The 20,134-nt window shown below is 42.4% G+C and overlaps 3 protein-coding genes across 15 annotated transcripts in view; 2 read left to right on the top strand and 1 right to left on the bottom strand.

Annotated features, from left to right (window-relative positions):
- Positions 1 to 310: 310 nt before the first annotated feature.
- On the bottom strand, positions 311 to 7,018 carry rnf34a (ring finger protein 34a). 11 transcript variants are annotated; one of them, XM_062562415.1, is made up of 9 exons: positions 6,838 to 7,018; positions 5,996 to 6,232; positions 5,264 to 5,482; positions 4,099 to 4,440; positions 3,784 to 3,846; positions 3,072 to 3,288; positions 2,871 to 2,900; positions 2,591 to 2,632; positions 311 to 2,009 (listed from the first exon to the last, which is right to left on the bottom strand). In XM_062562415.1, the coding sequence occupies exons 2-9, from the start codon at positions 5,999 to 6,001 to the stop codon at positions 1,822 to 1,824; spliced, it is 1,107 nt and encodes a 368-aa protein (XP_062418399.1). In that variant the 5' UTR covers positions 6,002 to 6,232; positions 6,838 to 7,018; the 3' UTR covers positions 311 to 1,821. The 11 variants fall into 11 exon arrangements, with proteins under 11 accessions (XP_062418399.1, XP_062418401.1, XP_037337750.2 ...); XM_062562417.1 differs by having other exon boundaries at positions 5,996 to 6,195; XM_037481853.2 differs by having other exon boundaries at positions 3,087 to 3,288; positions 6,838 to 7,005.
- Positions 7,019 to 9,200: 2,182 nt separating this feature from the next.
- c5h5orf34 (chromosome 5 C5orf34 homolog) lies at positions 9,201 to 12,647 on the top strand. Of its 3 annotated transcripts, none has more exons than XR_005121061.2 (11): positions 9,201 to 9,588; positions 9,729 to 9,818; positions 9,909 to 10,286; positions 10,358 to 10,620; positions 10,716 to 10,814; positions 10,996 to 11,116; positions 11,248 to 11,322; positions 11,417 to 11,486; positions 11,574 to 11,671; positions 11,753 to 11,799; positions 11,917 to 12,008. XR_005121061.2 is itself a non-coding variant. In XM_037481847.2 (11 exons), the coding sequence occupies exons 1-11, from the start codon at positions 9,382 to 9,384 to the stop codon at positions 12,123 to 12,125; spliced, it is 1,674 nt and encodes a 557-aa protein (XP_037337744.2). In that variant the 5' UTR covers positions 9,210 to 9,381; the 3' UTR covers positions 12,126 to 12,647. The 3 variants fall into 3 exon arrangements, 2 of the variants coding, with proteins under 2 accessions (XP_037337745.2, XP_037337744.2); XM_037481847.2 differs by having other exon boundaries at positions 9,210 to 9,588; positions 11,248 to 11,339; positions 11,917 to 12,647; XM_037481848.2 differs by lacking the exon at positions 11,917 to 12,008 and having other exon boundaries at positions 11,753 to 11,882.
- Positions 12,648 to 13,498: 851 nt separating this feature from the next.
- LOC119224655 (rapamycin-insensitive companion of mTOR-like) overlaps positions 13,499 to 20,134 on the top strand; it is a 20,330-nt gene continuing 13,694 nt past the window's right edge. Inside the window, exons 1-11 of the mRNA XM_037481842.2 lie at positions 13,499 to 13,637; positions 13,766 to 13,813; positions 15,235 to 15,332; positions 17,315 to 17,379; positions 17,642 to 17,773; positions 17,895 to 17,958; positions 18,381 to 18,507; positions 18,598 to 18,767; positions 19,117 to 19,184; positions 19,552 to 19,619; positions 19,753 to 19,835. Of these exons, the coding sequence (XP_037337739.2) occupies positions 13,589 to 13,637; positions 13,766 to 13,813; positions 15,235 to 15,332; positions 17,315 to 17,379; positions 17,642 to 17,773; positions 17,895 to 17,958; positions 18,381 to 18,507; positions 18,598 to 18,767; positions 19,117 to 19,184; positions 19,552 to 19,619; positions 19,753 to 19,835 (972 nt within the window). The 5' untranslated portion in view covers positions 13,499 to 13,588. The remainder of the gene's footprint in view (positions 13,638 to 13,765; positions 13,814 to 15,234; positions 15,333 to 17,314; positions 17,380 to 17,641; positions 17,774 to 17,894; positions 17,959 to 18,380; positions 18,508 to 18,597; positions 18,768 to 19,116; positions 19,185 to 19,551; positions 19,620 to 19,752; positions 19,836 to 20,134) is intronic.

Below are 20,134 nucleotides of genomic sequence, written 5' to 3'. Positions count from 1 at the left end.
ATTTAAAATGATCCACTTAAGACTAAAACCCAAAGAATTACAACAATGTAAATCCTACTGGATCTGTCGTTATCGCTGAACTTTGTGCAAAAAAATCTTTTGGCTTAAAAGGGTTTTTTCAACAACCATTTCACTTGTTTACTTAATTTAATGTTCTATTCTTTCTTTTAGTCTATGTTGTCGATTTCATTACGTGTTTACTGCTGAAGTAGTGAAATAATTACTTGGTTAACCTAAAGGGAAACTAGTTTATCCAGGGTAAAACCGGGACGCTGCTTGTGATGCATTAGTACACAATGACAGACTTAAGATTAATTAAAATCTTTAATTACCAAAATAAAAAGTTCAACATTCCCAAATGCAAAGACCAAACTTTAATGCCCTTTCTAAAGAAAAGTGCAAACTGCTCTGCTACCTTCATGATTGTAGGAGTCTTTAATAGCAGCAACGTTGTGTGGGTGCAGTAGAGAGCTGGATACCAAATGAACAGGATTAGGCAGATTGAGTTGTGTAGTTGAAGAGGACGGGGGTCTGTTCATGCTCTGGATCATAAGGAACAGCTCTAGCAAACCAATGACCATACATTTGTTAGAAAAACATAACTAAGTGTAATACCAGCATAGCCATGGGGACATTTTAATAATCTGATATAACACAATTTAAATCAAAGGGAAATATATATATATATATCATGTGGATCATTATATGCAAATATACATTAGCAAGTCCTAATTTTATATTCCTTCTATACCACAGGTGTCAGTAAACTCAGTTATATCTTTGAATAGGTAGTTCAACACATTATCCCTACATAAGAGAAAACAACTACAAAGCATTAAGTCACTTCATTCCACTCCCATCAATATACAACAAAATATATATATATATAAACATTCAGTTTCACATCCACGGTTCAGCCGGAAAACAGGGAAAAGGTATGAGTTAGCACCGTTTTGTCTCTTATCTCAAGTGCTGAGACAGAGGTGACAACAGAGATTAGCTATTGCTGTAATGACACTTATGACCATTTCAATGTGTAATGCATGACAATGCGCTTATATAACAAATAAGTGATACTAATTAATAATGCAATGACTTCATCATAAAGCAGTGATACGCTTGAGTTGCAAACGCAAACCAGCTGCTCACAGAAGCAAGTTCCACTTGGAAGGAAGAAAAGCTCAGTGATTTCTAATTCACTTCCTACACGGCCTATTCAGAGCATTCAATTAGGAGTACAAAGCCACCATTACTGCCCAAAGTTTGCAGTGGGTAGTGAGCAGTGGTGCATGAACATGCAGTGCCAAGAAAGGGACTTCTGCTAAAATGTGCCACAGTCGGAAGGGGTGAGAAGCATAAAGGCATGATTACCCGTTATTTGGCATCATGTTCTTCTCCTGTGTGCTGAGGTTTGCTATTTGTTGCTAGGTTCTGCTATGCGCCTGTCCTTGATATGTAGTCACTTTGCAGTGATGGTTGTAAAGAGAGATGCTGTTAAGCTACAGTTCCTAGGCGGATATGAGGGAGACGCGTTGTGTTTAAAAAGACTGCACGTGGCTGAGCACCACACATTCTTTGCTTTGAAAAAGAATAATATATATATATATATATATGCCCATTACAGACACCTTGGAATGAACCCGGATCAAAGATATGTTTACTTGAGAATTGACTGATGAGCCGAGGAAATATAAACACAGAGCATCCACAAAGTAAGTCTCTTTGGAGATCCAAAGGTAATGAGCTGTGTGGCTGATGTAAGGTGCGGTTGCAGTCGGAGCTGCTGCTCTGAGGCAGGTTCTGCGGCGTTCCACTGATGCATTAGGACTTGAAGACGTGCACGGCCCTCACAACGTACTGCCTGCAGATCGGGCACTCGTTCATCCTCTTGCCGCACTTGGTGCAGGTGACCATGTGACCGCACTCCAGGAGGACGCAGTCGATGGTGGCGTCCATGCAGATCCTGCAGAGGTTGTCGTCTTGGATCTTCAGCGGACCCTTCTCACCGTCTGATGATGAAGATGGAGACAGGTGACTGGAAATGTGGAAAGTGATCTATGATGCACTAACGAAGAACAAATGGGCCGGCAACACACTCAGCGGCTTAATAAAACACTGGTCTCATCCAGTAAGCCCAGTGTTTTATTTTTAAGGTGAGGTCATGCTCACTATCTCAGCAAAAATGTCAATGCCTGTTATGGCTATGTGTCGGGGTGTTTCTATGACGACCGCACAGTCATTATCACTTGAGGCGTACTGGTAAGAGAGTGAATAGACACGGCTGACAATACAATTTACATTGTGATGTGCTTTAATGAGTAGATGACAGAGGAAGATGGATCTCATGGTGGATTATTGTTCCTGGAGCGTGAAAAAATGGGTGTGTTCAAACATCTGTTCTTGAGTTGTAAAAATTATGAATTGCCATTCCACAAGGATATGTAAGGATTTCACAAAGAGGAGAGCTGGATAAAAAAAAAACAAGAACGGGTCACAGGGAATACAGATGTGGTGGCAACACTGTTTGTACGATGGGAAGGTGAGTCACAGGTGGGGCAGGTGACCGTGACAAAGAATCTATAAGCCTTACCTCTGATGGCCCCGTTGCAGATAGAAGGGGGAAGGGCCTCCACTTTATTGTGGGCGGAGTAAAGACATATCGTCATGATACCAATCGGACAACTCATTTGAAATGAATGCGCTCGTCAATGGTGCAATTAACTGCACATTATAATCTTTACCTACAAAAGATCATATTGTCAAAGAAGGCGTACGTAATTGGCTCTATTGTTAATAGTACCAATACTGACATCTAGGACAGTACACACACACACACACACACACACACACACACACGAGTGACAGCTTACCTGCAGTTACAGTAGTGCTCACATTTTCCACTGCAAGAAAAAAAAAAAAATTAAAATGACTACAGCAACTTACAAGCGAGAAACATTACAGCCTATAAATTGGTTCAGTAGATTAAGTCTATGGTAAATAATGTAATCCATTATAAAGACAATTGTACATCCAACAACTGACAAACTAAGAGACACAGTATTTAGACTGACAATGTTGATACACACATGACTTCCTATTCTCCTCCGTCTCCCTGTACAGTCTGTTGACGCGCTCCACCAGCTCCCACTTCTCACAGCACCCTGAGTAGTTGACAAAGTTCCTGGCGAGGATTTCCTTCAGCTGCCTCACAGACAGGCCCTCGATGTCCCTCAAGCTGGAAATGTCCGAGAGAGACGCTCTGGCCCGACATCGCGTCTGAGGACTGACCTGTAGGAGAGCAAATCCAGACATTAGGGACAAGACAAAATGGCACCTTGAGATTCCCACAACAAACATGGAAGATTGGCACCATGCAGAACCGTGAGAGGCACATGACAAAATGAAAGAGAAGATAAATGTAAAGCTGTGCGTTATGCGGAAAAGTAAAAATGCACAAGCAATCGATACATCTTGTGATGAAAAATCTATTTTTCATTGTACATCATTAAGGGGTTTATTACTGCTTCTTTAGTGCAAAGAATGCACTTTTGGAATAAAATTGGACTGTTCTAAGAATATTAACTGGTGCTATCTCCGCCTCGTCTTTTCAAATGCAGGGTGATGGAAACAGCGAAGGACGATGCAGTCACACTCTGGTTCCCAGTTGGATCTCCTGCAAATTGGGTTTTAGTGTTTCCTTCCACTCAAATCCGGCCTTAAAGTGTCATTTTGAATCTCTACATTGCATAAGGACAGCAGGAAATCAGATCGGTCACGATTTACCTCAAGAGTGTGTTCACTTGCGTCCAAGTTGAGGAGAGACACAGATGTGGCATCACCTATATCCTGCAACACAACAATGACAGACATTAGTGTGCACTACATGCAATGTAAAATCCAGTTAACTGAGGATCAGGATTAGACAATACCATCCTCCAAAGCTAACTGTTCCCCAAGAAGGGCCAAGTAAACGTTTTTTTAATTGATCCTAGCAGATTGAAGTGGAGCCCCCTTCTGTGTCTCAACAGACAATTACAAAGACAAGGCTGGCATGTGGTTCCATTAAAAAGTCCTATATGGTTTAAAATCAGTCCTGACCTGATTGGTATCCGAGCTATCGCTCCTGCTGAGCTGCTCTTCCTGAGAGGCGACAAATGCAGACAGCTCTGAGGCCGACTGCGTGGTAGAAAGACCCTCCTCTTCCTCAATGCCTTGTTGACAGAGCACCAAGTCCACCAAGTCTTCTTTCTCCCTGCAGGTGTCGGTGGGGATGTTACGAAGCAGCAAGTACTGACGCAAGTCCCTGACTCGCAGGCGCATGAGCAGCGGGCGCTGGAAGGCTGTTGCTTTCAGCAAATGACATGTTGCACAACTGCGCAGATTCTCCTGGAAGACGGAGCACAGAGAGCAGAAGCTCTTCTTGCAGTCGCGGCAAACATACTGCAAAAAAACAGTGAGAAACCATCTTTTAGAAATGATGTAATTTCATGTTTGGACAGAACATTTACAATTACTGCTAAAACTTCATTAGAAAACACCTCGGCATTTGAAATTCAGATGGGGCCTAATGTTTCTATTCAACCCACATTTCAATATTAATTATAGAATATTAACACAAGGAAAAGGGAAAGAGTGAAGTGACAACATTTGACTGATCACTAGAAAGCCTATCTGTGCCGGTAGACCTTTCCTTCATTATTCAATCACTCACATCTGCTCTCCTGGCACAAAAACAGGAGGCAACTCATTTTCTTAACTGGCAAACATCGAACAGTTAGAAATGCAAGATGTGGGATAAGACTAGCACAGTGACAAGTGGAAGAAAATGAGACCCTGAGCCGTACATGAGCACTCAGTGAAGTTATTACAGAACCAGTATGTTGTCCATCAGTACCTGCAATCACCCAGAACAGCACAGCCTTTTCATTAGAAATTAGAAGCCTCAGGGGGTAAATTAAATTAGGTTTAGACTCATTTTTTTCGTTCGATTCAGCAAATTATGGTTTCCGCTCAGAGGAAGTTGTCATCTGCTCTGATCAAGTGTTTCTTTTGTAGCTATAATTAGAACATATTTTTCAAAAATAATAAAAAGTTTTATCCTTATAGAAGATACAAGATTATAAACACATGAACATGTGACAGTAGACTGTGATGAATGTAGACTGGAAAATGAGTGTAAACATATCTAACTTTTTCCTACTCAATACCAGTGGACCAATGAACATGCTTGGTCATCAAACAGGCAGTGGTAGCAGGTACTTACTTTCCTCTTGAATACGGAGAAAGCCTGACCACAGCCCTTGCATACTAGACCGGGCGTCCCGGAGCTGCTGGGCGGGTATGTGGAGTACCCCGCACTGGGGGCGAATCTGAAGGGTCCAGCTCCGGCCCCAAACCCCGGCTGCTGGCCTCTGACGGCCCCGGTACCCATGACCTCATTCAGCAGACCACAGCATGAAGCCCACATGGACGAGGCCCCTGCCTGTCAGAAAACAGATTCATGTGTCCGTACCATCGTCGCGTTCATTGTACACTGGACTAACAGCAGTATCTTCGACATACATGGCTCCTAAAAAAAACAAAAAAAACACCGTTTGGTGTTGGTTTAAAAACAAAGCATGAACAATACAGACCAGAATAACCGACTGCTAGAACTGTCAAAACACTGACACAGAGTCAACACGCCGATTAGATAACGTTAGTTCGAATATTTCTGATAACCCACTGACGTTAATATTGCAGGACAGCAGAAAGTTAACACATTCAAATACGTTTAACTTTACCTAAACAGTTTTAAGCTTCACATTGCAATAAAGTCCATGTCACGCGACGACAGGTGTCCCGAGTCGCTGCCCATTCGTGATGACAACTAACGTTAGCTAACTAGCACAGGTTAGCTTTCCAACGAGCTAACGTCAGCTAACGCTAGCAGCAGCTAGCACTCAGTCGAGCACAACAAACATGGGGATCAGCGGTTACGTAAAGAGCAAGACACCTTCATTGCAGCTCCGGCGCGTCTAACGAGAAAGTGGAGCTCGGCGGGGTGAACATCGCAATGTGGGGAAACTGGTCTGGATGCGACGGGCAGGAGAGACGCAGCGACCGAGACCCGAGCTGCTGCTGCTGCTGCTGCTGCCGCTGCTGCAGCTTCTGTGGAGAGGATCGCTGCAGCCTGGACGCGCAGACTGTGTTCTGCTGCCCTCCACAGGCCACATGCAGAACTGAGTGTGGTCTAAAGGACGCCGTGTTCCAGTATCAATACGTGTAACTAAATAGAACGCTTTCACAATATGTTATGCATGCGTCTGATTCTGAAAATGAAAGCATAATTGGTGTGTTTCTTTAAAATAAATAAAAAGAAGAGACCAGTTGAGGCGTTGCTGACAGCATTAAATTATTTGAGTTGAGAAAATCTATAAAAAAAATGTGTCAGCTCTACTAAAGTTAGAAAGATAATACATCTTATGGGAAGGATGTGTTAATAAGTGCATTTTATATTTTGGGGCCCTGTTTCAAGAAGCCGCAGACATCTGTGAATTACTGAGAACTCTTTGAGAAGGTCTAATTTAAAAAAATAAGGAGGCTGAATTACATTATTAATGAAGATAGAACAATATAGATTTCTAACAGAGAAATATAAGAATGTTTCAAGTTAGTAAAAGCTGTCAGATTTGGAATTATATAATAAGTTAAACAAATGATGGTATCCCCAACTTTGCTCGTTACTGCTTACATGCATAAGTAAGCCAATAATTAATCAATACATTTGTTCTTAACCATTAACATGTTCAAAGCAATCTTGATTTCAATTGGCACTTTACTCAGTCTCTCACCTACCTTCAACCAAGTTTATCCAGCAATGCAAGAAAGCTTGGCCAATTTTGTAGAGCAAAAGGCCACAGTAGTTCTCCGACACGCTTGGAAAGAGACGTGTAAACGAAAGAGTATGTCGTGGTTTACAATCTGCAGCCTCACCACTAGATGGCACTAACTCTTACACTTTTCCTTCAAACAAGGGAACTTCACCCTTGAATGTGTAAATAATTCAGGCAGCTCGAGCTGCTATTAATCCTAAGATATGTGCAATTTTCAAACAACATAAAACGTAAGTGTTGTTGCTCTTCAAGGATATTGTATTTAGATTAATTTATTGATTAATAATGAGAAAACACCGCAATCTGTCTTTATGTTTGTTTAGACAGTCCAAGGTTTGTACTGGGGCCTGTTTCAGAAAGGAGGTTAAGTGAAAACTCTGAGTATGTTAACCCTGAAATGAGGGAAACTCTGAGTTTTCTGTTTCAGAATGGGAGGTATGTTAAACCTGAGAAAGCAGAGTAAGTCAAGCCTGTTTCAGAAAGAGAGGTAACTTATACTCAGAGTCAGTTACCATGGCAACTTACTCTGTGAACCTAACCTGGTCGGGAGCAGGTTTTCTTCGGGAAACCCAGAGTTTATTTCGTCTCCTCCCCTTTTTTAAAGAGGAAGTGGTATTTAATCACCTCATTCATTCTTTCGGTATTCATTCATTGCGCACATTTCAGTCACGCAGAGCGCATCAAATCAAGTGAATGAAATGGCATGTCCTTTTATGGACGATCCTGTGGATGAAGAGGCTGCATTAATCCGTAGGGAGTTGCATTTACGTCGGGAGAGGATTTTGAGACCCAGAGTGGATTTTTTGTCATATCCATATTCATTTTTATTTGAGCGGTACCGTTTTTCTTTACAGTCAATAAGATACATCCATAATCTCATCCATCCTTACATCAGAAACATCAGCCATCGCGGCCGTGCTCTAACATCCGAGCAGATGCTTTGCGTTGCATTACGTTTCTTTGCAAATGGTAGTTTTCTGTATAACATTGGGGATGCAGAACATATCAGTAAGGCTACTGTTTGCAGAGTTGTAAGGAAAGTGTGCCTCGCTCTTAAGCGCTTTCTCCGAATTTTTGTGCCGTTTCCTGGGCACAAACCCGTGAGAGCCATCAAAGAGGAGTTTCACAGGATTGCAGGTCAGTGATGTATGAATCGGTTTAAATGAGGCTAACCTGATAAATGACGTTCAGTTAAGAGCATATTGCTGCGACCCCTGGAAGTAAACTAATAATAGAATTCCTTTTAGGATTTCCGAATGTGGTTGGATGCATTGATGGCACACATATTCCCATCATTGCACCTTCCGAAAATGAAGCGGACTATGTCAACAGGAGGTCCATCCACAGTATTAATGTGCAAGATTGCACCTACATGAAAATTAAAATTAGGTTGAATAACACACTGTTCTTCCAGTTTCACTTCTGATATTATAACAGTTGGGCAAGTCACTTATATTACTAACTACAACTGGCTTCTTCAACAGTGTAATTAGATTAATGTAATAATGACTATCTCTAGAAAGTATTGGTCTACTTATTACTAATTACTTTCTAAATCCCATATCAACCTCAACCACTTGAACAATACAAGGAGAGACAAGAAACTGCACTTTTAATGCTTTCAAATAAACATTATACAATTGCATGAATTATTCTTGAAAAAATATATCTTTTAAAATTTGATGTTAAATCCACTATTGTTTTATACAGAATTGCTTTATAGTTTATGCAGCATTTAATGCAATTACATCAGATTTTACTTTAAATTACGGAATTAAATTAAAGTTTTTAGATTACATAGAAATTAATTACACACAACACTGTATAACAGTAATTCAAATGTAAACTTACGCATTGACTCGAGCAGCTATTTTCTCCCAAGCTAACTCTCTGTCCTTCGCCGCTGCAGCCGTGTTGCTTTTAAAAAAAAATATATGTTCGTACTCTCCATATGCTTGCATAAGCACATCCAGTTCTGCTGGTGAAAAATATGAAGACCTCTTTTTGTCTGGCGCTGTTGCCATGGTGACTCGTAATATCTGCGCTCCATTGATAATGGCTTTTTATAGTTGTGGTCCACGCGCTTAACTCAGAGTAGGTCAACTCAGAGTTGATTGAACTAACTCATTTCAGCTGTTCTGTAACCGAAAACTCAGAGTTTCCCATCTCAGGGTAAGTCAACTCAGAGTTCAAGTTTTAACTCAGAGTTGGTTGAACCTCCTTATTGAAACAGGCCCCTGGTCACCCAAGTACTTCAAATAACTATCTGACTCTTCTTACATAACTAACGTGACAATAAAGCGTTTGGATTCCCGCTACCGCGATTCTCTCTTTATACGACTCTGCCCACAGGCGCCACCTCTGCCCGCCAATAACAAACGTCTCCGACTGATGACGTAAGCCAACGCGTCACCATGTTTTGAGTTTCAACCATGGTTTCGGCGCGTCTCATGGCTCCTAATACCGATCGTTTACATGCCAACCCAGAAACGTAGTCCTAGATACAATGATGGAAACCAGAACCAGTGTGGACTCGATGACCATGTATGAGGACGAGTCTATCGACGTTCGTTACGGAAACGGAGCCCGGTTACAACTGTCGCCGTGTGGCTGTGAATTCATGCTGGCAAAACCCTCTGATCCCTCCGGACATCCTCTGCAGCCCATCGAGAGGATCCGACAAAGGACAAGGTTCACCATCAGCACGTACAAGGTGCAAACACTAAGTGTTGTTGGTTCTTATTGCCAGTAAAAAAATAAAAAAGAGCCTGCAAGCTGTTGTTACTTGGGGAAATGTACACAGTTAACTTGCAGAGTGCACGCTGGATTCAATATTACTGTGTCCTTTTACAGGAGTTGATGGTAGCTGCATTGGCATTTAGGAATAAATACGCTACTCGACCATACTTGCCGGAGGAGCTCATCCCCTTCGAGAACAAAAAGGTACCAAAAGCTATGTCCTTGTCCTCAATCCTTCAAATTGCATAAGGCGATTCTATATTTTGCCTAACTTTTTTGTTTTTTCCCCTACAGCCTTTTTTCAGTCTTGACTCTGAAGTGCAGTGGCCTGAGTGGTCTTCTTGTGATGTGGAGTCTGGACCTGGAGTCCAGACTATCATCAGGACGGAGGGGGGGCGAGCTGTGTTGATGCTGTCACCCTCAGGTGAAGAATTCTCTGTTGAGTTTACATGCATCCTCAGCCAGGCTCAAAATCAGCGCCGCACTGTGCAGGGTGTCAGCATAGATGTTGACAGCAGCTCAGACATTCTCCAGCAGCAAGGTAGCATTCAGATCCATCGCTCCACAAATGATGAGGACAAAGAGATTCTTCAGGGAAGAGGAAGCAAACGGAACGAGTCTGTAAGATCAAGGCCTTGTTCTCCTCGGATCATCAGCACTGCTCAGCCAAAGGTAATGCTTGACAGTAATATTTCTTTGCTTGTATAAAAGCTCGTATTAGATATTTGACCTTCCTCCCCCAGCCAGAGAAGATGTACCAATCCACCACAGTGGTCCAGCATCACTCCTGCTGCGCCGTTGCCCCCATGTGGCGCTACCCTCTGTCTCTGGCTCGGCGTCTCCGGACGGCTCATCTCCCTAAACCTGAAGATGTCCGAGTAGAGGGAACCGGCGACCTCTCAAAGGCACAAAGGATCATACCAATTTCCGACATATCCACGGAAGAGAGAAGGTCTCACCTTCCTCAGGCGCTGCCTCTCACATGTCCATCGCCTCACTGGCACAGGTTGAATGATCAGTCGACTTGCGTATGTTACAGACATCCAGAGCTCGATCAAACAATGTCCGACTGACTTAAGCCTCCTCCCTCATGTGTTTAAGGTGGAAGGTTAAAGAGCCACTGGCCAAAACGGAACATTCAGACCAAGATCTTCCAACGGAGTTGGTGAAAGTGATGTGGTGTCAAGGAGTCACTTACAGGTTGTTATGCAGGTTTTTCAAGGTTAACAATGACCTGTTTTTTTTAAGGAATTTAGAAAATCATTTGGAAATTTGAGAAGTTAAACACTTTTGATTGAGATGTTAAACCGCTTGTTATGATAAAACATGATATACACCCAGATCTATTGTAGTTAAGTTGACCTGTTTAACTCCTGTATAGGATACTGAGTGGGACGGTCTCAGTCATCGAGGTTTCCCCGGGAGACGGATCAGTCATCCGCTCAAACAATGTCCTTAACACTTATTTTACCCATTACAAGCCTGACCCTCTGTCACAGCAGGTACATTTCTTGCCTTTCATCATTTAACTATCATAAATGTGTTGAATGAAGTAAAAGATGCACGCTATCAGATTTTTTCGGGAGCTAAAATACAAAACCCATCGGGCATTATTTGATTGTCTATTTCACAGGTGAAAGAGATCACGTACCATCTGAACAACCTTCAGCCGGATGTCCCAGGACAGCCGTACTCTGTGCGCTCTATTGTGAGTCGTGCAAGCAGGTGAGCCGCTGCTTCACAAGAGTTTTATATTTTTGACGACTAACAATGTCAGTGAAAATCACGTCTCTGGGTCACAGGATCCTCGCTTGCTACAACGAGGCAAAGCAGTCACTGAAGCTCCCTGCCACACCCGGCTGCTTGCAAAAGGTGAGAGAAGTACTGCATGGCCATATTACTTCAGCTGTTGATATCTGCAGTGTTTACACAGTGTTCACGCTGTTCATTTGTTTCCAGGGCAGGGACATATCGAAACCAGCAAGGATAGGAGAAAGTCTGTCCCGTCTTGTAGAGGTTGAGCAGCATGTGAATGTCACACAGACGGTAGCAAGTCGGTGAGTGATATCTTTCAGATTCTTTCTTTTAGTATTTTTTTATCAACATGTGTGATTCAATTTGCTTTCAATTCCATTCAGGTCAGATCTAGTAGCTGCAGAACTGGAGAAGATAAAACGATTTAACTGTATCCTTTGTAGAGGAGCTATGGACAAAAAAAGAAATGAACCATTTAATATTATTATATCAGCCGTGAGATAATTGTGAGGAGCATCGTGCACGCCCTTTAACAACCTCCGCCCAGTTCTGCTGGAAAACAACCACCTGCTAGGAAGTGACAAAGGTTGTGCAAAGCTGGAAGATAGTTCTGCAGAAGATGTGACTCATGAACTAGTGAATGAGAACTGCATCGATGCGGCTCTTCAGAGGACATCCAAAGCCATACAGGACATTGATGCTCTCGTATGTGCAGCTTCACTGACTTTAGAGTCCAACATTAGAGAAACCTTTTAAGAATACAAAACCCGACATATGAACTTGATACCAAAATAAATATTTTTCTTTTTCACCAATGCTGGCACATGGCTTTCATTTGGGATTTACTGTTAATTGACAACAGTTCTATTTAACTACTGATATAACTAGCACCACTGGCATGACTTCAACAACATTCATAAAGGTTTTAATAGTTGCTGATTACTGTGTCTTTATTTGTAATTTATACAATTATTAAAATACAAATTCCATTACATGGGAAAGACTTTCTAGTTTGAATATATAGAAACTGTTATGTTACTTATAAGTCCATTTTGTATTGTAAAAAAAGACAGGCCAATTGAAGATATCATTTTTAAAGGCTAATCCGAAGGTTGTTGGCTTTGCAGACACAGCCCTTCAAACCAGAATCAAAAATTTTGTGATTGTATACTGACACATTTATTTCAAGGAATTACTTTGTGAAATCCTCATTCATATTTCTCATTTGTTTCCCTTCTGTGTAATAATAAAACCAGCATAGAACAAATTGTGCATTTTCTCTTGAAGCTAAATGGGCTGCCTTCAAGGGAAATTATAATACACAAACCAAGGAATCACATGTGCCTTTGTGTCTCAAAGTGAACCAGCAGAATAAACTATTTCTGGCACAGCAAAGTTTGACTCACAAAAATGATAGATTTTTAATAATCATCAGCACTAAACCCCTCAAGACTTCCAAGATTGCAAAAATCTACATCATAAGAACATGTGGAACCCAAAGTAACCCTCAAAGGCTCTGTTCCTATTAAGAGGGGTCCTGAGAAGCACTGCTCCGAAGCCTCCACGGCCTTCTAATATTCATCTATTTTGAATTAATCTAAAATATGCCAATGGAGCTAAGGAACATTTTGCATATGTAGGTGATGACAGTATAACAAACCAAAGAATTATCTTTGTGCAGACATATAATGTTTATGATAATGTTGATTATAAGGATGTTGATGGTGATTGTTGTGCTCACATCCGTTTTACAGTCCACTACATTTTATTTGACAGCAGTACATTCAATCTGAACGAAAACACAGTAACTTGGATTTTACAAAAAACATTTTTGCTTTAGTTAGGCAATAAATTGATCATTCCGTATCAGTGGTTTTAATTGTTAACAGATACATTCACTGTTATAATTACTGTTAATGACTTTTATGACGCATATATTCGTAATGAGAGAGGTGAAGTACACTATTTTAAATTGCTGTTATATCGGAAATTAAAACAATCTGCGCTGTTCGAATTTTCCTCTCTGGTCATATGACCGGTCGCCATGTCACATGTTTGTTTGTTTAATCCCTGCTAAGATCAGCGGGTCATCGAACGGGATAAATCCGATCTCAGATCGGTGGGTGGTCTGCTGCTGCCAGTGTCAACCCCCGTTGTCTGTTATTTTCTTTCTCGCGAGAAACCGCGAGGTTTCCGGTGTTGTGTATGTTCCTGGAAACATGGCGGCCAGCTTCCGCGGCCGTCCTATTCGGAGTCTTCGGATGCGAGGTGAGCGTGAAAAACTCGGCTGGGTGGTGTCTGCGATTGCGGCATATTGTAAAAACAGGTTATCTCACACACGTGATGGGCCTGGCGTGATCCCTCACCATGTCCCCGTTGTCGGTTTTTTTTCGCAGGTCGGAATGACAGCGGGGAGGAGAACGTACCGCTGGATCTGACCAGAGGTAACGTTAAGCAGAGCTTCATCACATCACCCTGAAAGCGAGTATTGTTCAAAATGGATGAGGCGCTCTCCTGCAAACAATAGCCCCGTGCAAAGAAAAGGCAGTTATTCCCTGCAGTTGTCATGCCACTGCTGTTGTCATTTCTTCAATTTCCCCTTTCTGTTTCGTGTAATAACATCGGCAGCGACATCATAACAGGCGGCGGCTAACTAACTAGCTGAGTTAGCGTCGGCTAGCTACCACAGCTAACCAGCCATGACGACGCTTTGTTGTTTTGATTGGTACAAGTGGGCGAGATAGCCCGTTATTCAGCCAACCGACCACCGGTGCTGTAGTCATGCATTAGTCATCGCTGACTGTATGAGAAAGTGGGTTACAAGGCTGCAAGATGAGTCGCATTTGGACAGCGCAGGGTGTTTTTTTTCTTCTTCTTCTAGCAGCAGACTAATACACAGCTGGGTCACATTGACTTCTACAGCAGCACCGGTTTGTTTACACCCAGCAGCCGTCCTCGGAACCAGTCTTTGCAACCAAGGGCTTCGACTGGTTTTATAGTATTAAACCCGTGTTAAAGGAGATTTCGCCCTCGAAATTGCATTAAAAAAACACTAGTGTTTTATGCGAACTGACGTGAAACGAGCAGATCGGCTCATCGGGGATTTGACACGAAACTACGCGAAGGATGTTTTCTGGATGATGGTTATCTACAGTTCCGTGTCCAGTGAATAAAGACCACGAAGCCCAATATGTCAAGGCAAAGTCTAGGTTGACGGTTGTTCTTTCATACACAAACTCACAGGGAAGAAATTATTACTAAAACCAGCCCGAGTCTATTTGTGAAAGAACTGCAGGGTTTTTATGACGGCTCTGACACGCGCGCGCCTTTGGTTTCCTTAGGTTGAAAATACTTTTCAATTCCTTTCTTCATATCAAATAATAGCGTCCTCAGTTTTGTCATTTTACCTTATTGTTAAATGCTTTTTTGTTGTTGTTTGTATTTTAATTGATGACTTAATATCTCTTTATTATTTGGTGCATCCTCCGGTAAAAGATGTGGCTCAGGAGCCAATAGTGTGTATTCAATTCATATATTATTTATTCATAGTTTTCCTCAAGCATCCTAAACTAACGCCAGGCGCTCATTCTTGCCAAGATAGTTCTTTGTTTTTTTAATACAGTTTAAAAGCCTTGTGTGTGATCTTAAGGTTTAGCATTAGTATTGAGCACATACAGTAATCGTTGACAGGAACTGAAAACAAAAATAGACATCCTCGCTCTTACTTTTACCACTTTGTTTTGCCTGTATACACATAAACCTCCTTCCTGCAACATGTCAATTGCAGTTCATTGACCAATATTATGGCAATATGGCAAAATATTTGTCCAAGTTGAATCGTCTTTCCTTTTTCTTTGTCCCACAGAGCCATCAGAAAACTTCCGTGAAATCCTTCAAAATGTGGCCAAACCACACGGAGTCAGTAATATGCGAAAACTGGGCCACCTGAACAACTTCATAAAGGTAATGCTGTCGAGTTACGCTTTTTTATTTGTTACTTAGAGCAATGTTGGTAACACAGAGAATTATTCAAATAGTTATCCACCAAAACCAACATAAAGACCTTGTGCATACACAGCTTTTTCTGTAGTTGAATCACTACCCCCCGCCCCCCTCCTCCATCCTCTCTGGTGTTGCTGCTAGCAGGCCGAGCTGTGCCTGTCATTCTGACGCTGACAGAGAATGTAACAGCACCTCTAGGGATGGCGAAGCTCTCTGACCTGACGTGCATCTTTGACTTTGAGATTTTGAATCTTAAAGACCCCAGAATGTCTCATTTCTAAAATACCAAGCTTTATTCCTTCAGGCTGTTTCAACGTCAGCACTCTGCATGCACAATATTTGGCCAATCTTTCCTTTGTTCTGAACTGCGTGTGGATTCAAGCATCTTGAGATCAAGGCGATCAACCTGCCTGTGTGTGTGTGTGTGTATTACTCACCCTTGGTGTACAGATTTAGTGTTATTAAATCTGTACACCAGGGGTTATTATTATTAAATTACTAAAATAGGGAGAAAATTAGATTTGGGATTTTTGCAACAACTGCAAATGCAGAAGTTATTTTGTCAACAGTGGTTTTACATTTTTGTGTTGTTCTGTGGATCTGGCCTGTGTCCACCATGTGGCGTAACCAGTTACCTCTCCTGGGTGTTTTTCTGCCTACCAGCCAACACACATTTGCCTAGTCTCGAGCCTTCCTGTTATTTTCATTATTGTTATGGACATTATTTCACCTCAATAGCAAATTGAGAAATGTTGACGACATTTACTTCATCCTTGATTCCTGCCCAGCGGTTGCTGAGTTCAGCATAGTAAACTGCAGGTTTTGACCAAATCTGTCCGTCATGGGCATAGTTAGAATATTCGTTGGAAGCTTTGCAGCCAATAAGTGCTGGCCCTCACAAAGCTGCAGCTGGCACTGAAGCAGTGGTGACGGCTGAATGTAGGCCTGTCGTACACCCAACTCTCTTGTGTAGAACTGACAGGAGGCTAATAGCCATGACATGTGAGTGTGAGAGAGAGCCGTGCCTCTGATTCCTTTTTAAAGCGTTCCAGGACAGCAGGGGTGACCTAGCGCCCCCCCCCCCCCCCTCTGAGAGTGTCACATGCCCCTCTCCCCATCTCCTGTCCCCTCCTCCTGCCAGCATGAGCTCTGACGTCACAGCTGGTTTAAAGCAACCCTCTACCCACCACGGCTAACTTCAGCCGTCCTGCCATTCTCCGTCTCTCTTTCTTCCCTTATGCATAAGGAGAGATTAGATTTACGGCTTGCTTCAAGGAAAAAGTTGTTGTTTTTGAACTGATTTTGTGGGCATAGGACTTGAGCGTTATTTACACTAGCTCTGTTTGGGCCTCCCTTTAATGACGGAGGACCTGCGGTGAGGAAAATTCTAAAAGTGGCAGTTTGTGCTAAAAAACGGTGTCTGTCGCTAGGCCTCGCAGGGTACAGAAGGCAGGAACAAATGGGCTACAGGCAGAAGATTTCTGTTATCTCTAATTATTTTGTATGTATAATCAACGTATTCATACAAGCACGTGCACTTAAAAATAAGAAATGGTGGAGGTGACTCAAGCTGACTCTACTACTGGACCCGTGAAGGTGTTGCTCCAATGCTTTTGTGATTATAACCTCCATCTACCACCAGTGAAAGCATGTTATTATCTACTGAAAACAAGCGTTTAACATACAAGTGGAATGATGTAACACAAACACCGGTGTTGCCCATGCAGAACTCAGCAGGGACGTGTTGGATTGTTTGTCAAATTGAATTGTCTGTTAGTTCAATGCTTTACACTCAAACAGCTAGCCGCTCATTGGGAAAGATGGTGAGATTTTAGAGAAGCTGAACTCTTTGAATGTCTCTCCAAGTCTTGACCAAAGCTATGAGTAATACTTTCCTTGTATGAATCAATTGATATACGTTTTGTTCTGTGTCTTTGTTACAGCTGCTATGCAACATTAGCCACCGCGAGGAAAACTTTGGGTTTACATATGAAGAAATCATCATTTGGTAAGTGTTGTTTGACAGCCTTGGTTACTAATTGTACATCATTGTAAGTTGCTCTGGATGAAAGCGTCAGCTAAATCAAAAATGTAAATGTACTTTTCATCAGATCATTTATTTATTTAGCCAAGTGCAGTTGTTTGTAAGTCAGGTCTTTACAAGTTTTCAGTTTTTAATTGGAAAAACAGCAGGATTTAGAAGTCATTCTGCTTATGACAAAGTTATGGGGATAACAGCAATTTGTTGTGTGTTTGATTTGAACCCTTAGTCTGAGACTGGCTCTGCTGAATGAGGCTAAGGAAGTGCGTGCTGCCGGATTGCGGGCGCTCCGCTACCTCATTAGAGACACCACGGTGCTGCAGAAGGTCCTCAGACTACAGGTGGACTATTTGATAGCAAGGTAAGATCCTGCTTCAGCCACACATGTTTTTCTCTTGCTGACACATTTATTGTGCTCCTACTTGCTTCCTGTGGTAATGAGAACAAAGCATTGCTAATTAAGCCGGTGTGCTTGTTTCTAGATGTATTGACATCCAGCAGAGCAATGAGGGGGAGAGGACTCAAGCTCTGAGATTAGTCCGAAAGGTAAGCTTATATGTATATTTTGATTCAGTCTCTGTCATAATGCTATTGGTGCCATGTGCCCTCAATGCTCAGCCTTAATGCCGCCCGAAAGATCATTGGGTTAACAGTTGTGTCAGTGTAGACAGTTTGCAAAAGTCTGCAGGCAAGGTTATTTATAGCCCTTTCTGCAGTTTACTGTAAACTCTCATCTCTCTCTCTCTCTCTCTCTCTCTCTCTCTCTCTCTCTCTCTCTCTCTCTCTCGCGCACACACTCCTGCACAAATACAGTCAGGGTCTTATTTCAGAAAAGGACTACAGGCAATCAATTCATTGAAACAAACCCTCTGTTCATTTAGCCCCTTATGTTATAAAAAAAACAATAGTGAAGTTATTTGTCCCAACTTGTTTGATGACTTGTGTATTCCTCCTCTCTCCCGCTGTAGATTATCACTGTCAACGCAATGCTGTTCCCCTCCTCTGTTGCAAACTCTCTTATTGCCGTGGGTACCGATGGGCTACAGGAGAGAGACCGCATGGTCCGCGCCGCCATCGCCATCGTATGTGAGCTGGGTGAGTTTCTGGCCTTTAGAGATGCAAACCCACAACTCCGAGGTAAAAGAACCATTGGTCAGTAACATTTCCTTGTGGCTTTCTGTGTAGCTCTGAAGAACCCGGAGGTGGTGGCCAAACGTGGAGGCCTCAGCACCATCCTAAAGAGTGTGATTGACTGTCAGCTCAGTCGCATCAACGAAGCTCTGATCACCACCATCCTGCATCTACTCAACCACCCGCGTACCCGTCAGTATGTGCGCGTTGACGTCGAACTGGAGGTACGCGTACACACCGATATTCAGCGGCGTATGAATGAGCCGGGGCCGCTTGGCCAGTGGAGTCGCTCCAGCCGTCTTAGGTTGCTGGCTCTTTTTCCCATGGAGCTTACAGTAATCAGTTACAGCAGTTCTCTAAAGCCTCGTTGTCTGTAAACAAACACCTGGGACAAAAGCATTTCATCACCACAGTCAAACTATCCACCCGGATGTCATAGGAGACGTGAAGCAGGTGGATGATTACAGTGAGAGGTTTCCTGGGGGTATTTTAGAATGCTTTCACTTGATCCACTTGGTCCAAAAGTCTTTTGTAGTTTGCACTCATTCCTCTGGTCTGTGTTCGCTCCTCCAGCAAATCCTGGCGCCTTTCACCGATTTTCACTACCGTCACAACGCGGACACGGCTGAAGGGCAGCTCAAGTGAGTGTGGTTCGGGTATGGCGGGGGAGGGGGGGCAGTATTACGCTAGAAATTACATTTCCCTCTGTGTACCGTTTGCCATGTTCCCATATTGGTTACGCCATGTGTTTAGAGAGTTGAGGCGTTTCTTTTGTGTTTGAGTTGTGATATGACCCTTGGTATCAAGGCTGCTTGACTTCAGCGTGGCTTACCCCAGGGTGTGAAGCAGGCTAAGTCACCATAATCTCTTAAGTCACTCTAAAAGATTAGCTTTTATATTAAAAAAATACCCGTTTATGACGTCCTTCACTGCTTATCTGGTGTAGTTTAGTTACTTTTGTGGTGTCTGTTTTTTTTTTAAAAATGTGTTTGTGTGTGTGTGTCACAGGGAGGACAGAGAGGCCCGCTTCATGTCGAGTAGAATGGCCATCGTGGCTGCCTTTCGCTCCTGGTCTGGTAAGAACTCGGATGGAGGAATAAATACAGCTGTTTGTGAATAGATCTATTAAATAGATCTATATTGTTTTGTAACACGTAACTACTTTATTGTTGAATTTAACGTAATATGTTTTCCTCTTTCCTTTCTCAGGGATTATCAACCTATGTAAGGTTGGAAATTCTGGAATCCAATCCTTAATTGGCTTACTTTGCATACCAAATATGGAAGTTAGGGTGAGTATTAAAGGCAAAATGTTCCCATGTGAGCAGCTGTCCAAACACATTGTGCTTCTCTGAAATTCATTTTTTGTTAAAAAAAATAAAGAAAATATTTCTCCAAAAAGGTAGTTAGTAACCGTGTGGGCTCCATTGTAAGTGTTTTCCCTACCCTATACAGTACTATATAAAAGCCAATCTTTTTAGAGGGACTTAAGAGATTATGGTGACTTAGCCTGCTTCACACCCTGGTGCAAGCCATGCTGAAGTCAAGCAGCCTTGATAAGGGTCATATTTCCCGTATACACCCCTCCCCC

Source organism: Pungitius pungitius, chromosome 5 (assembly GCF_949316345.1).
Source record: "Pungitius pungitius chromosome 5, fPunPun2.1, whole genome shotgun sequence".
Classification (NCBI taxonomy): domain Eukaryota; kingdom Metazoa; phylum Chordata; class Actinopteri; order Perciformes; family Gasterosteidae; genus Pungitius; species Pungitius pungitius.
Note: the sequence above shows the minus strand (reverse complement) of the source record. Positions and strands in the feature narration are given on the sequence as shown.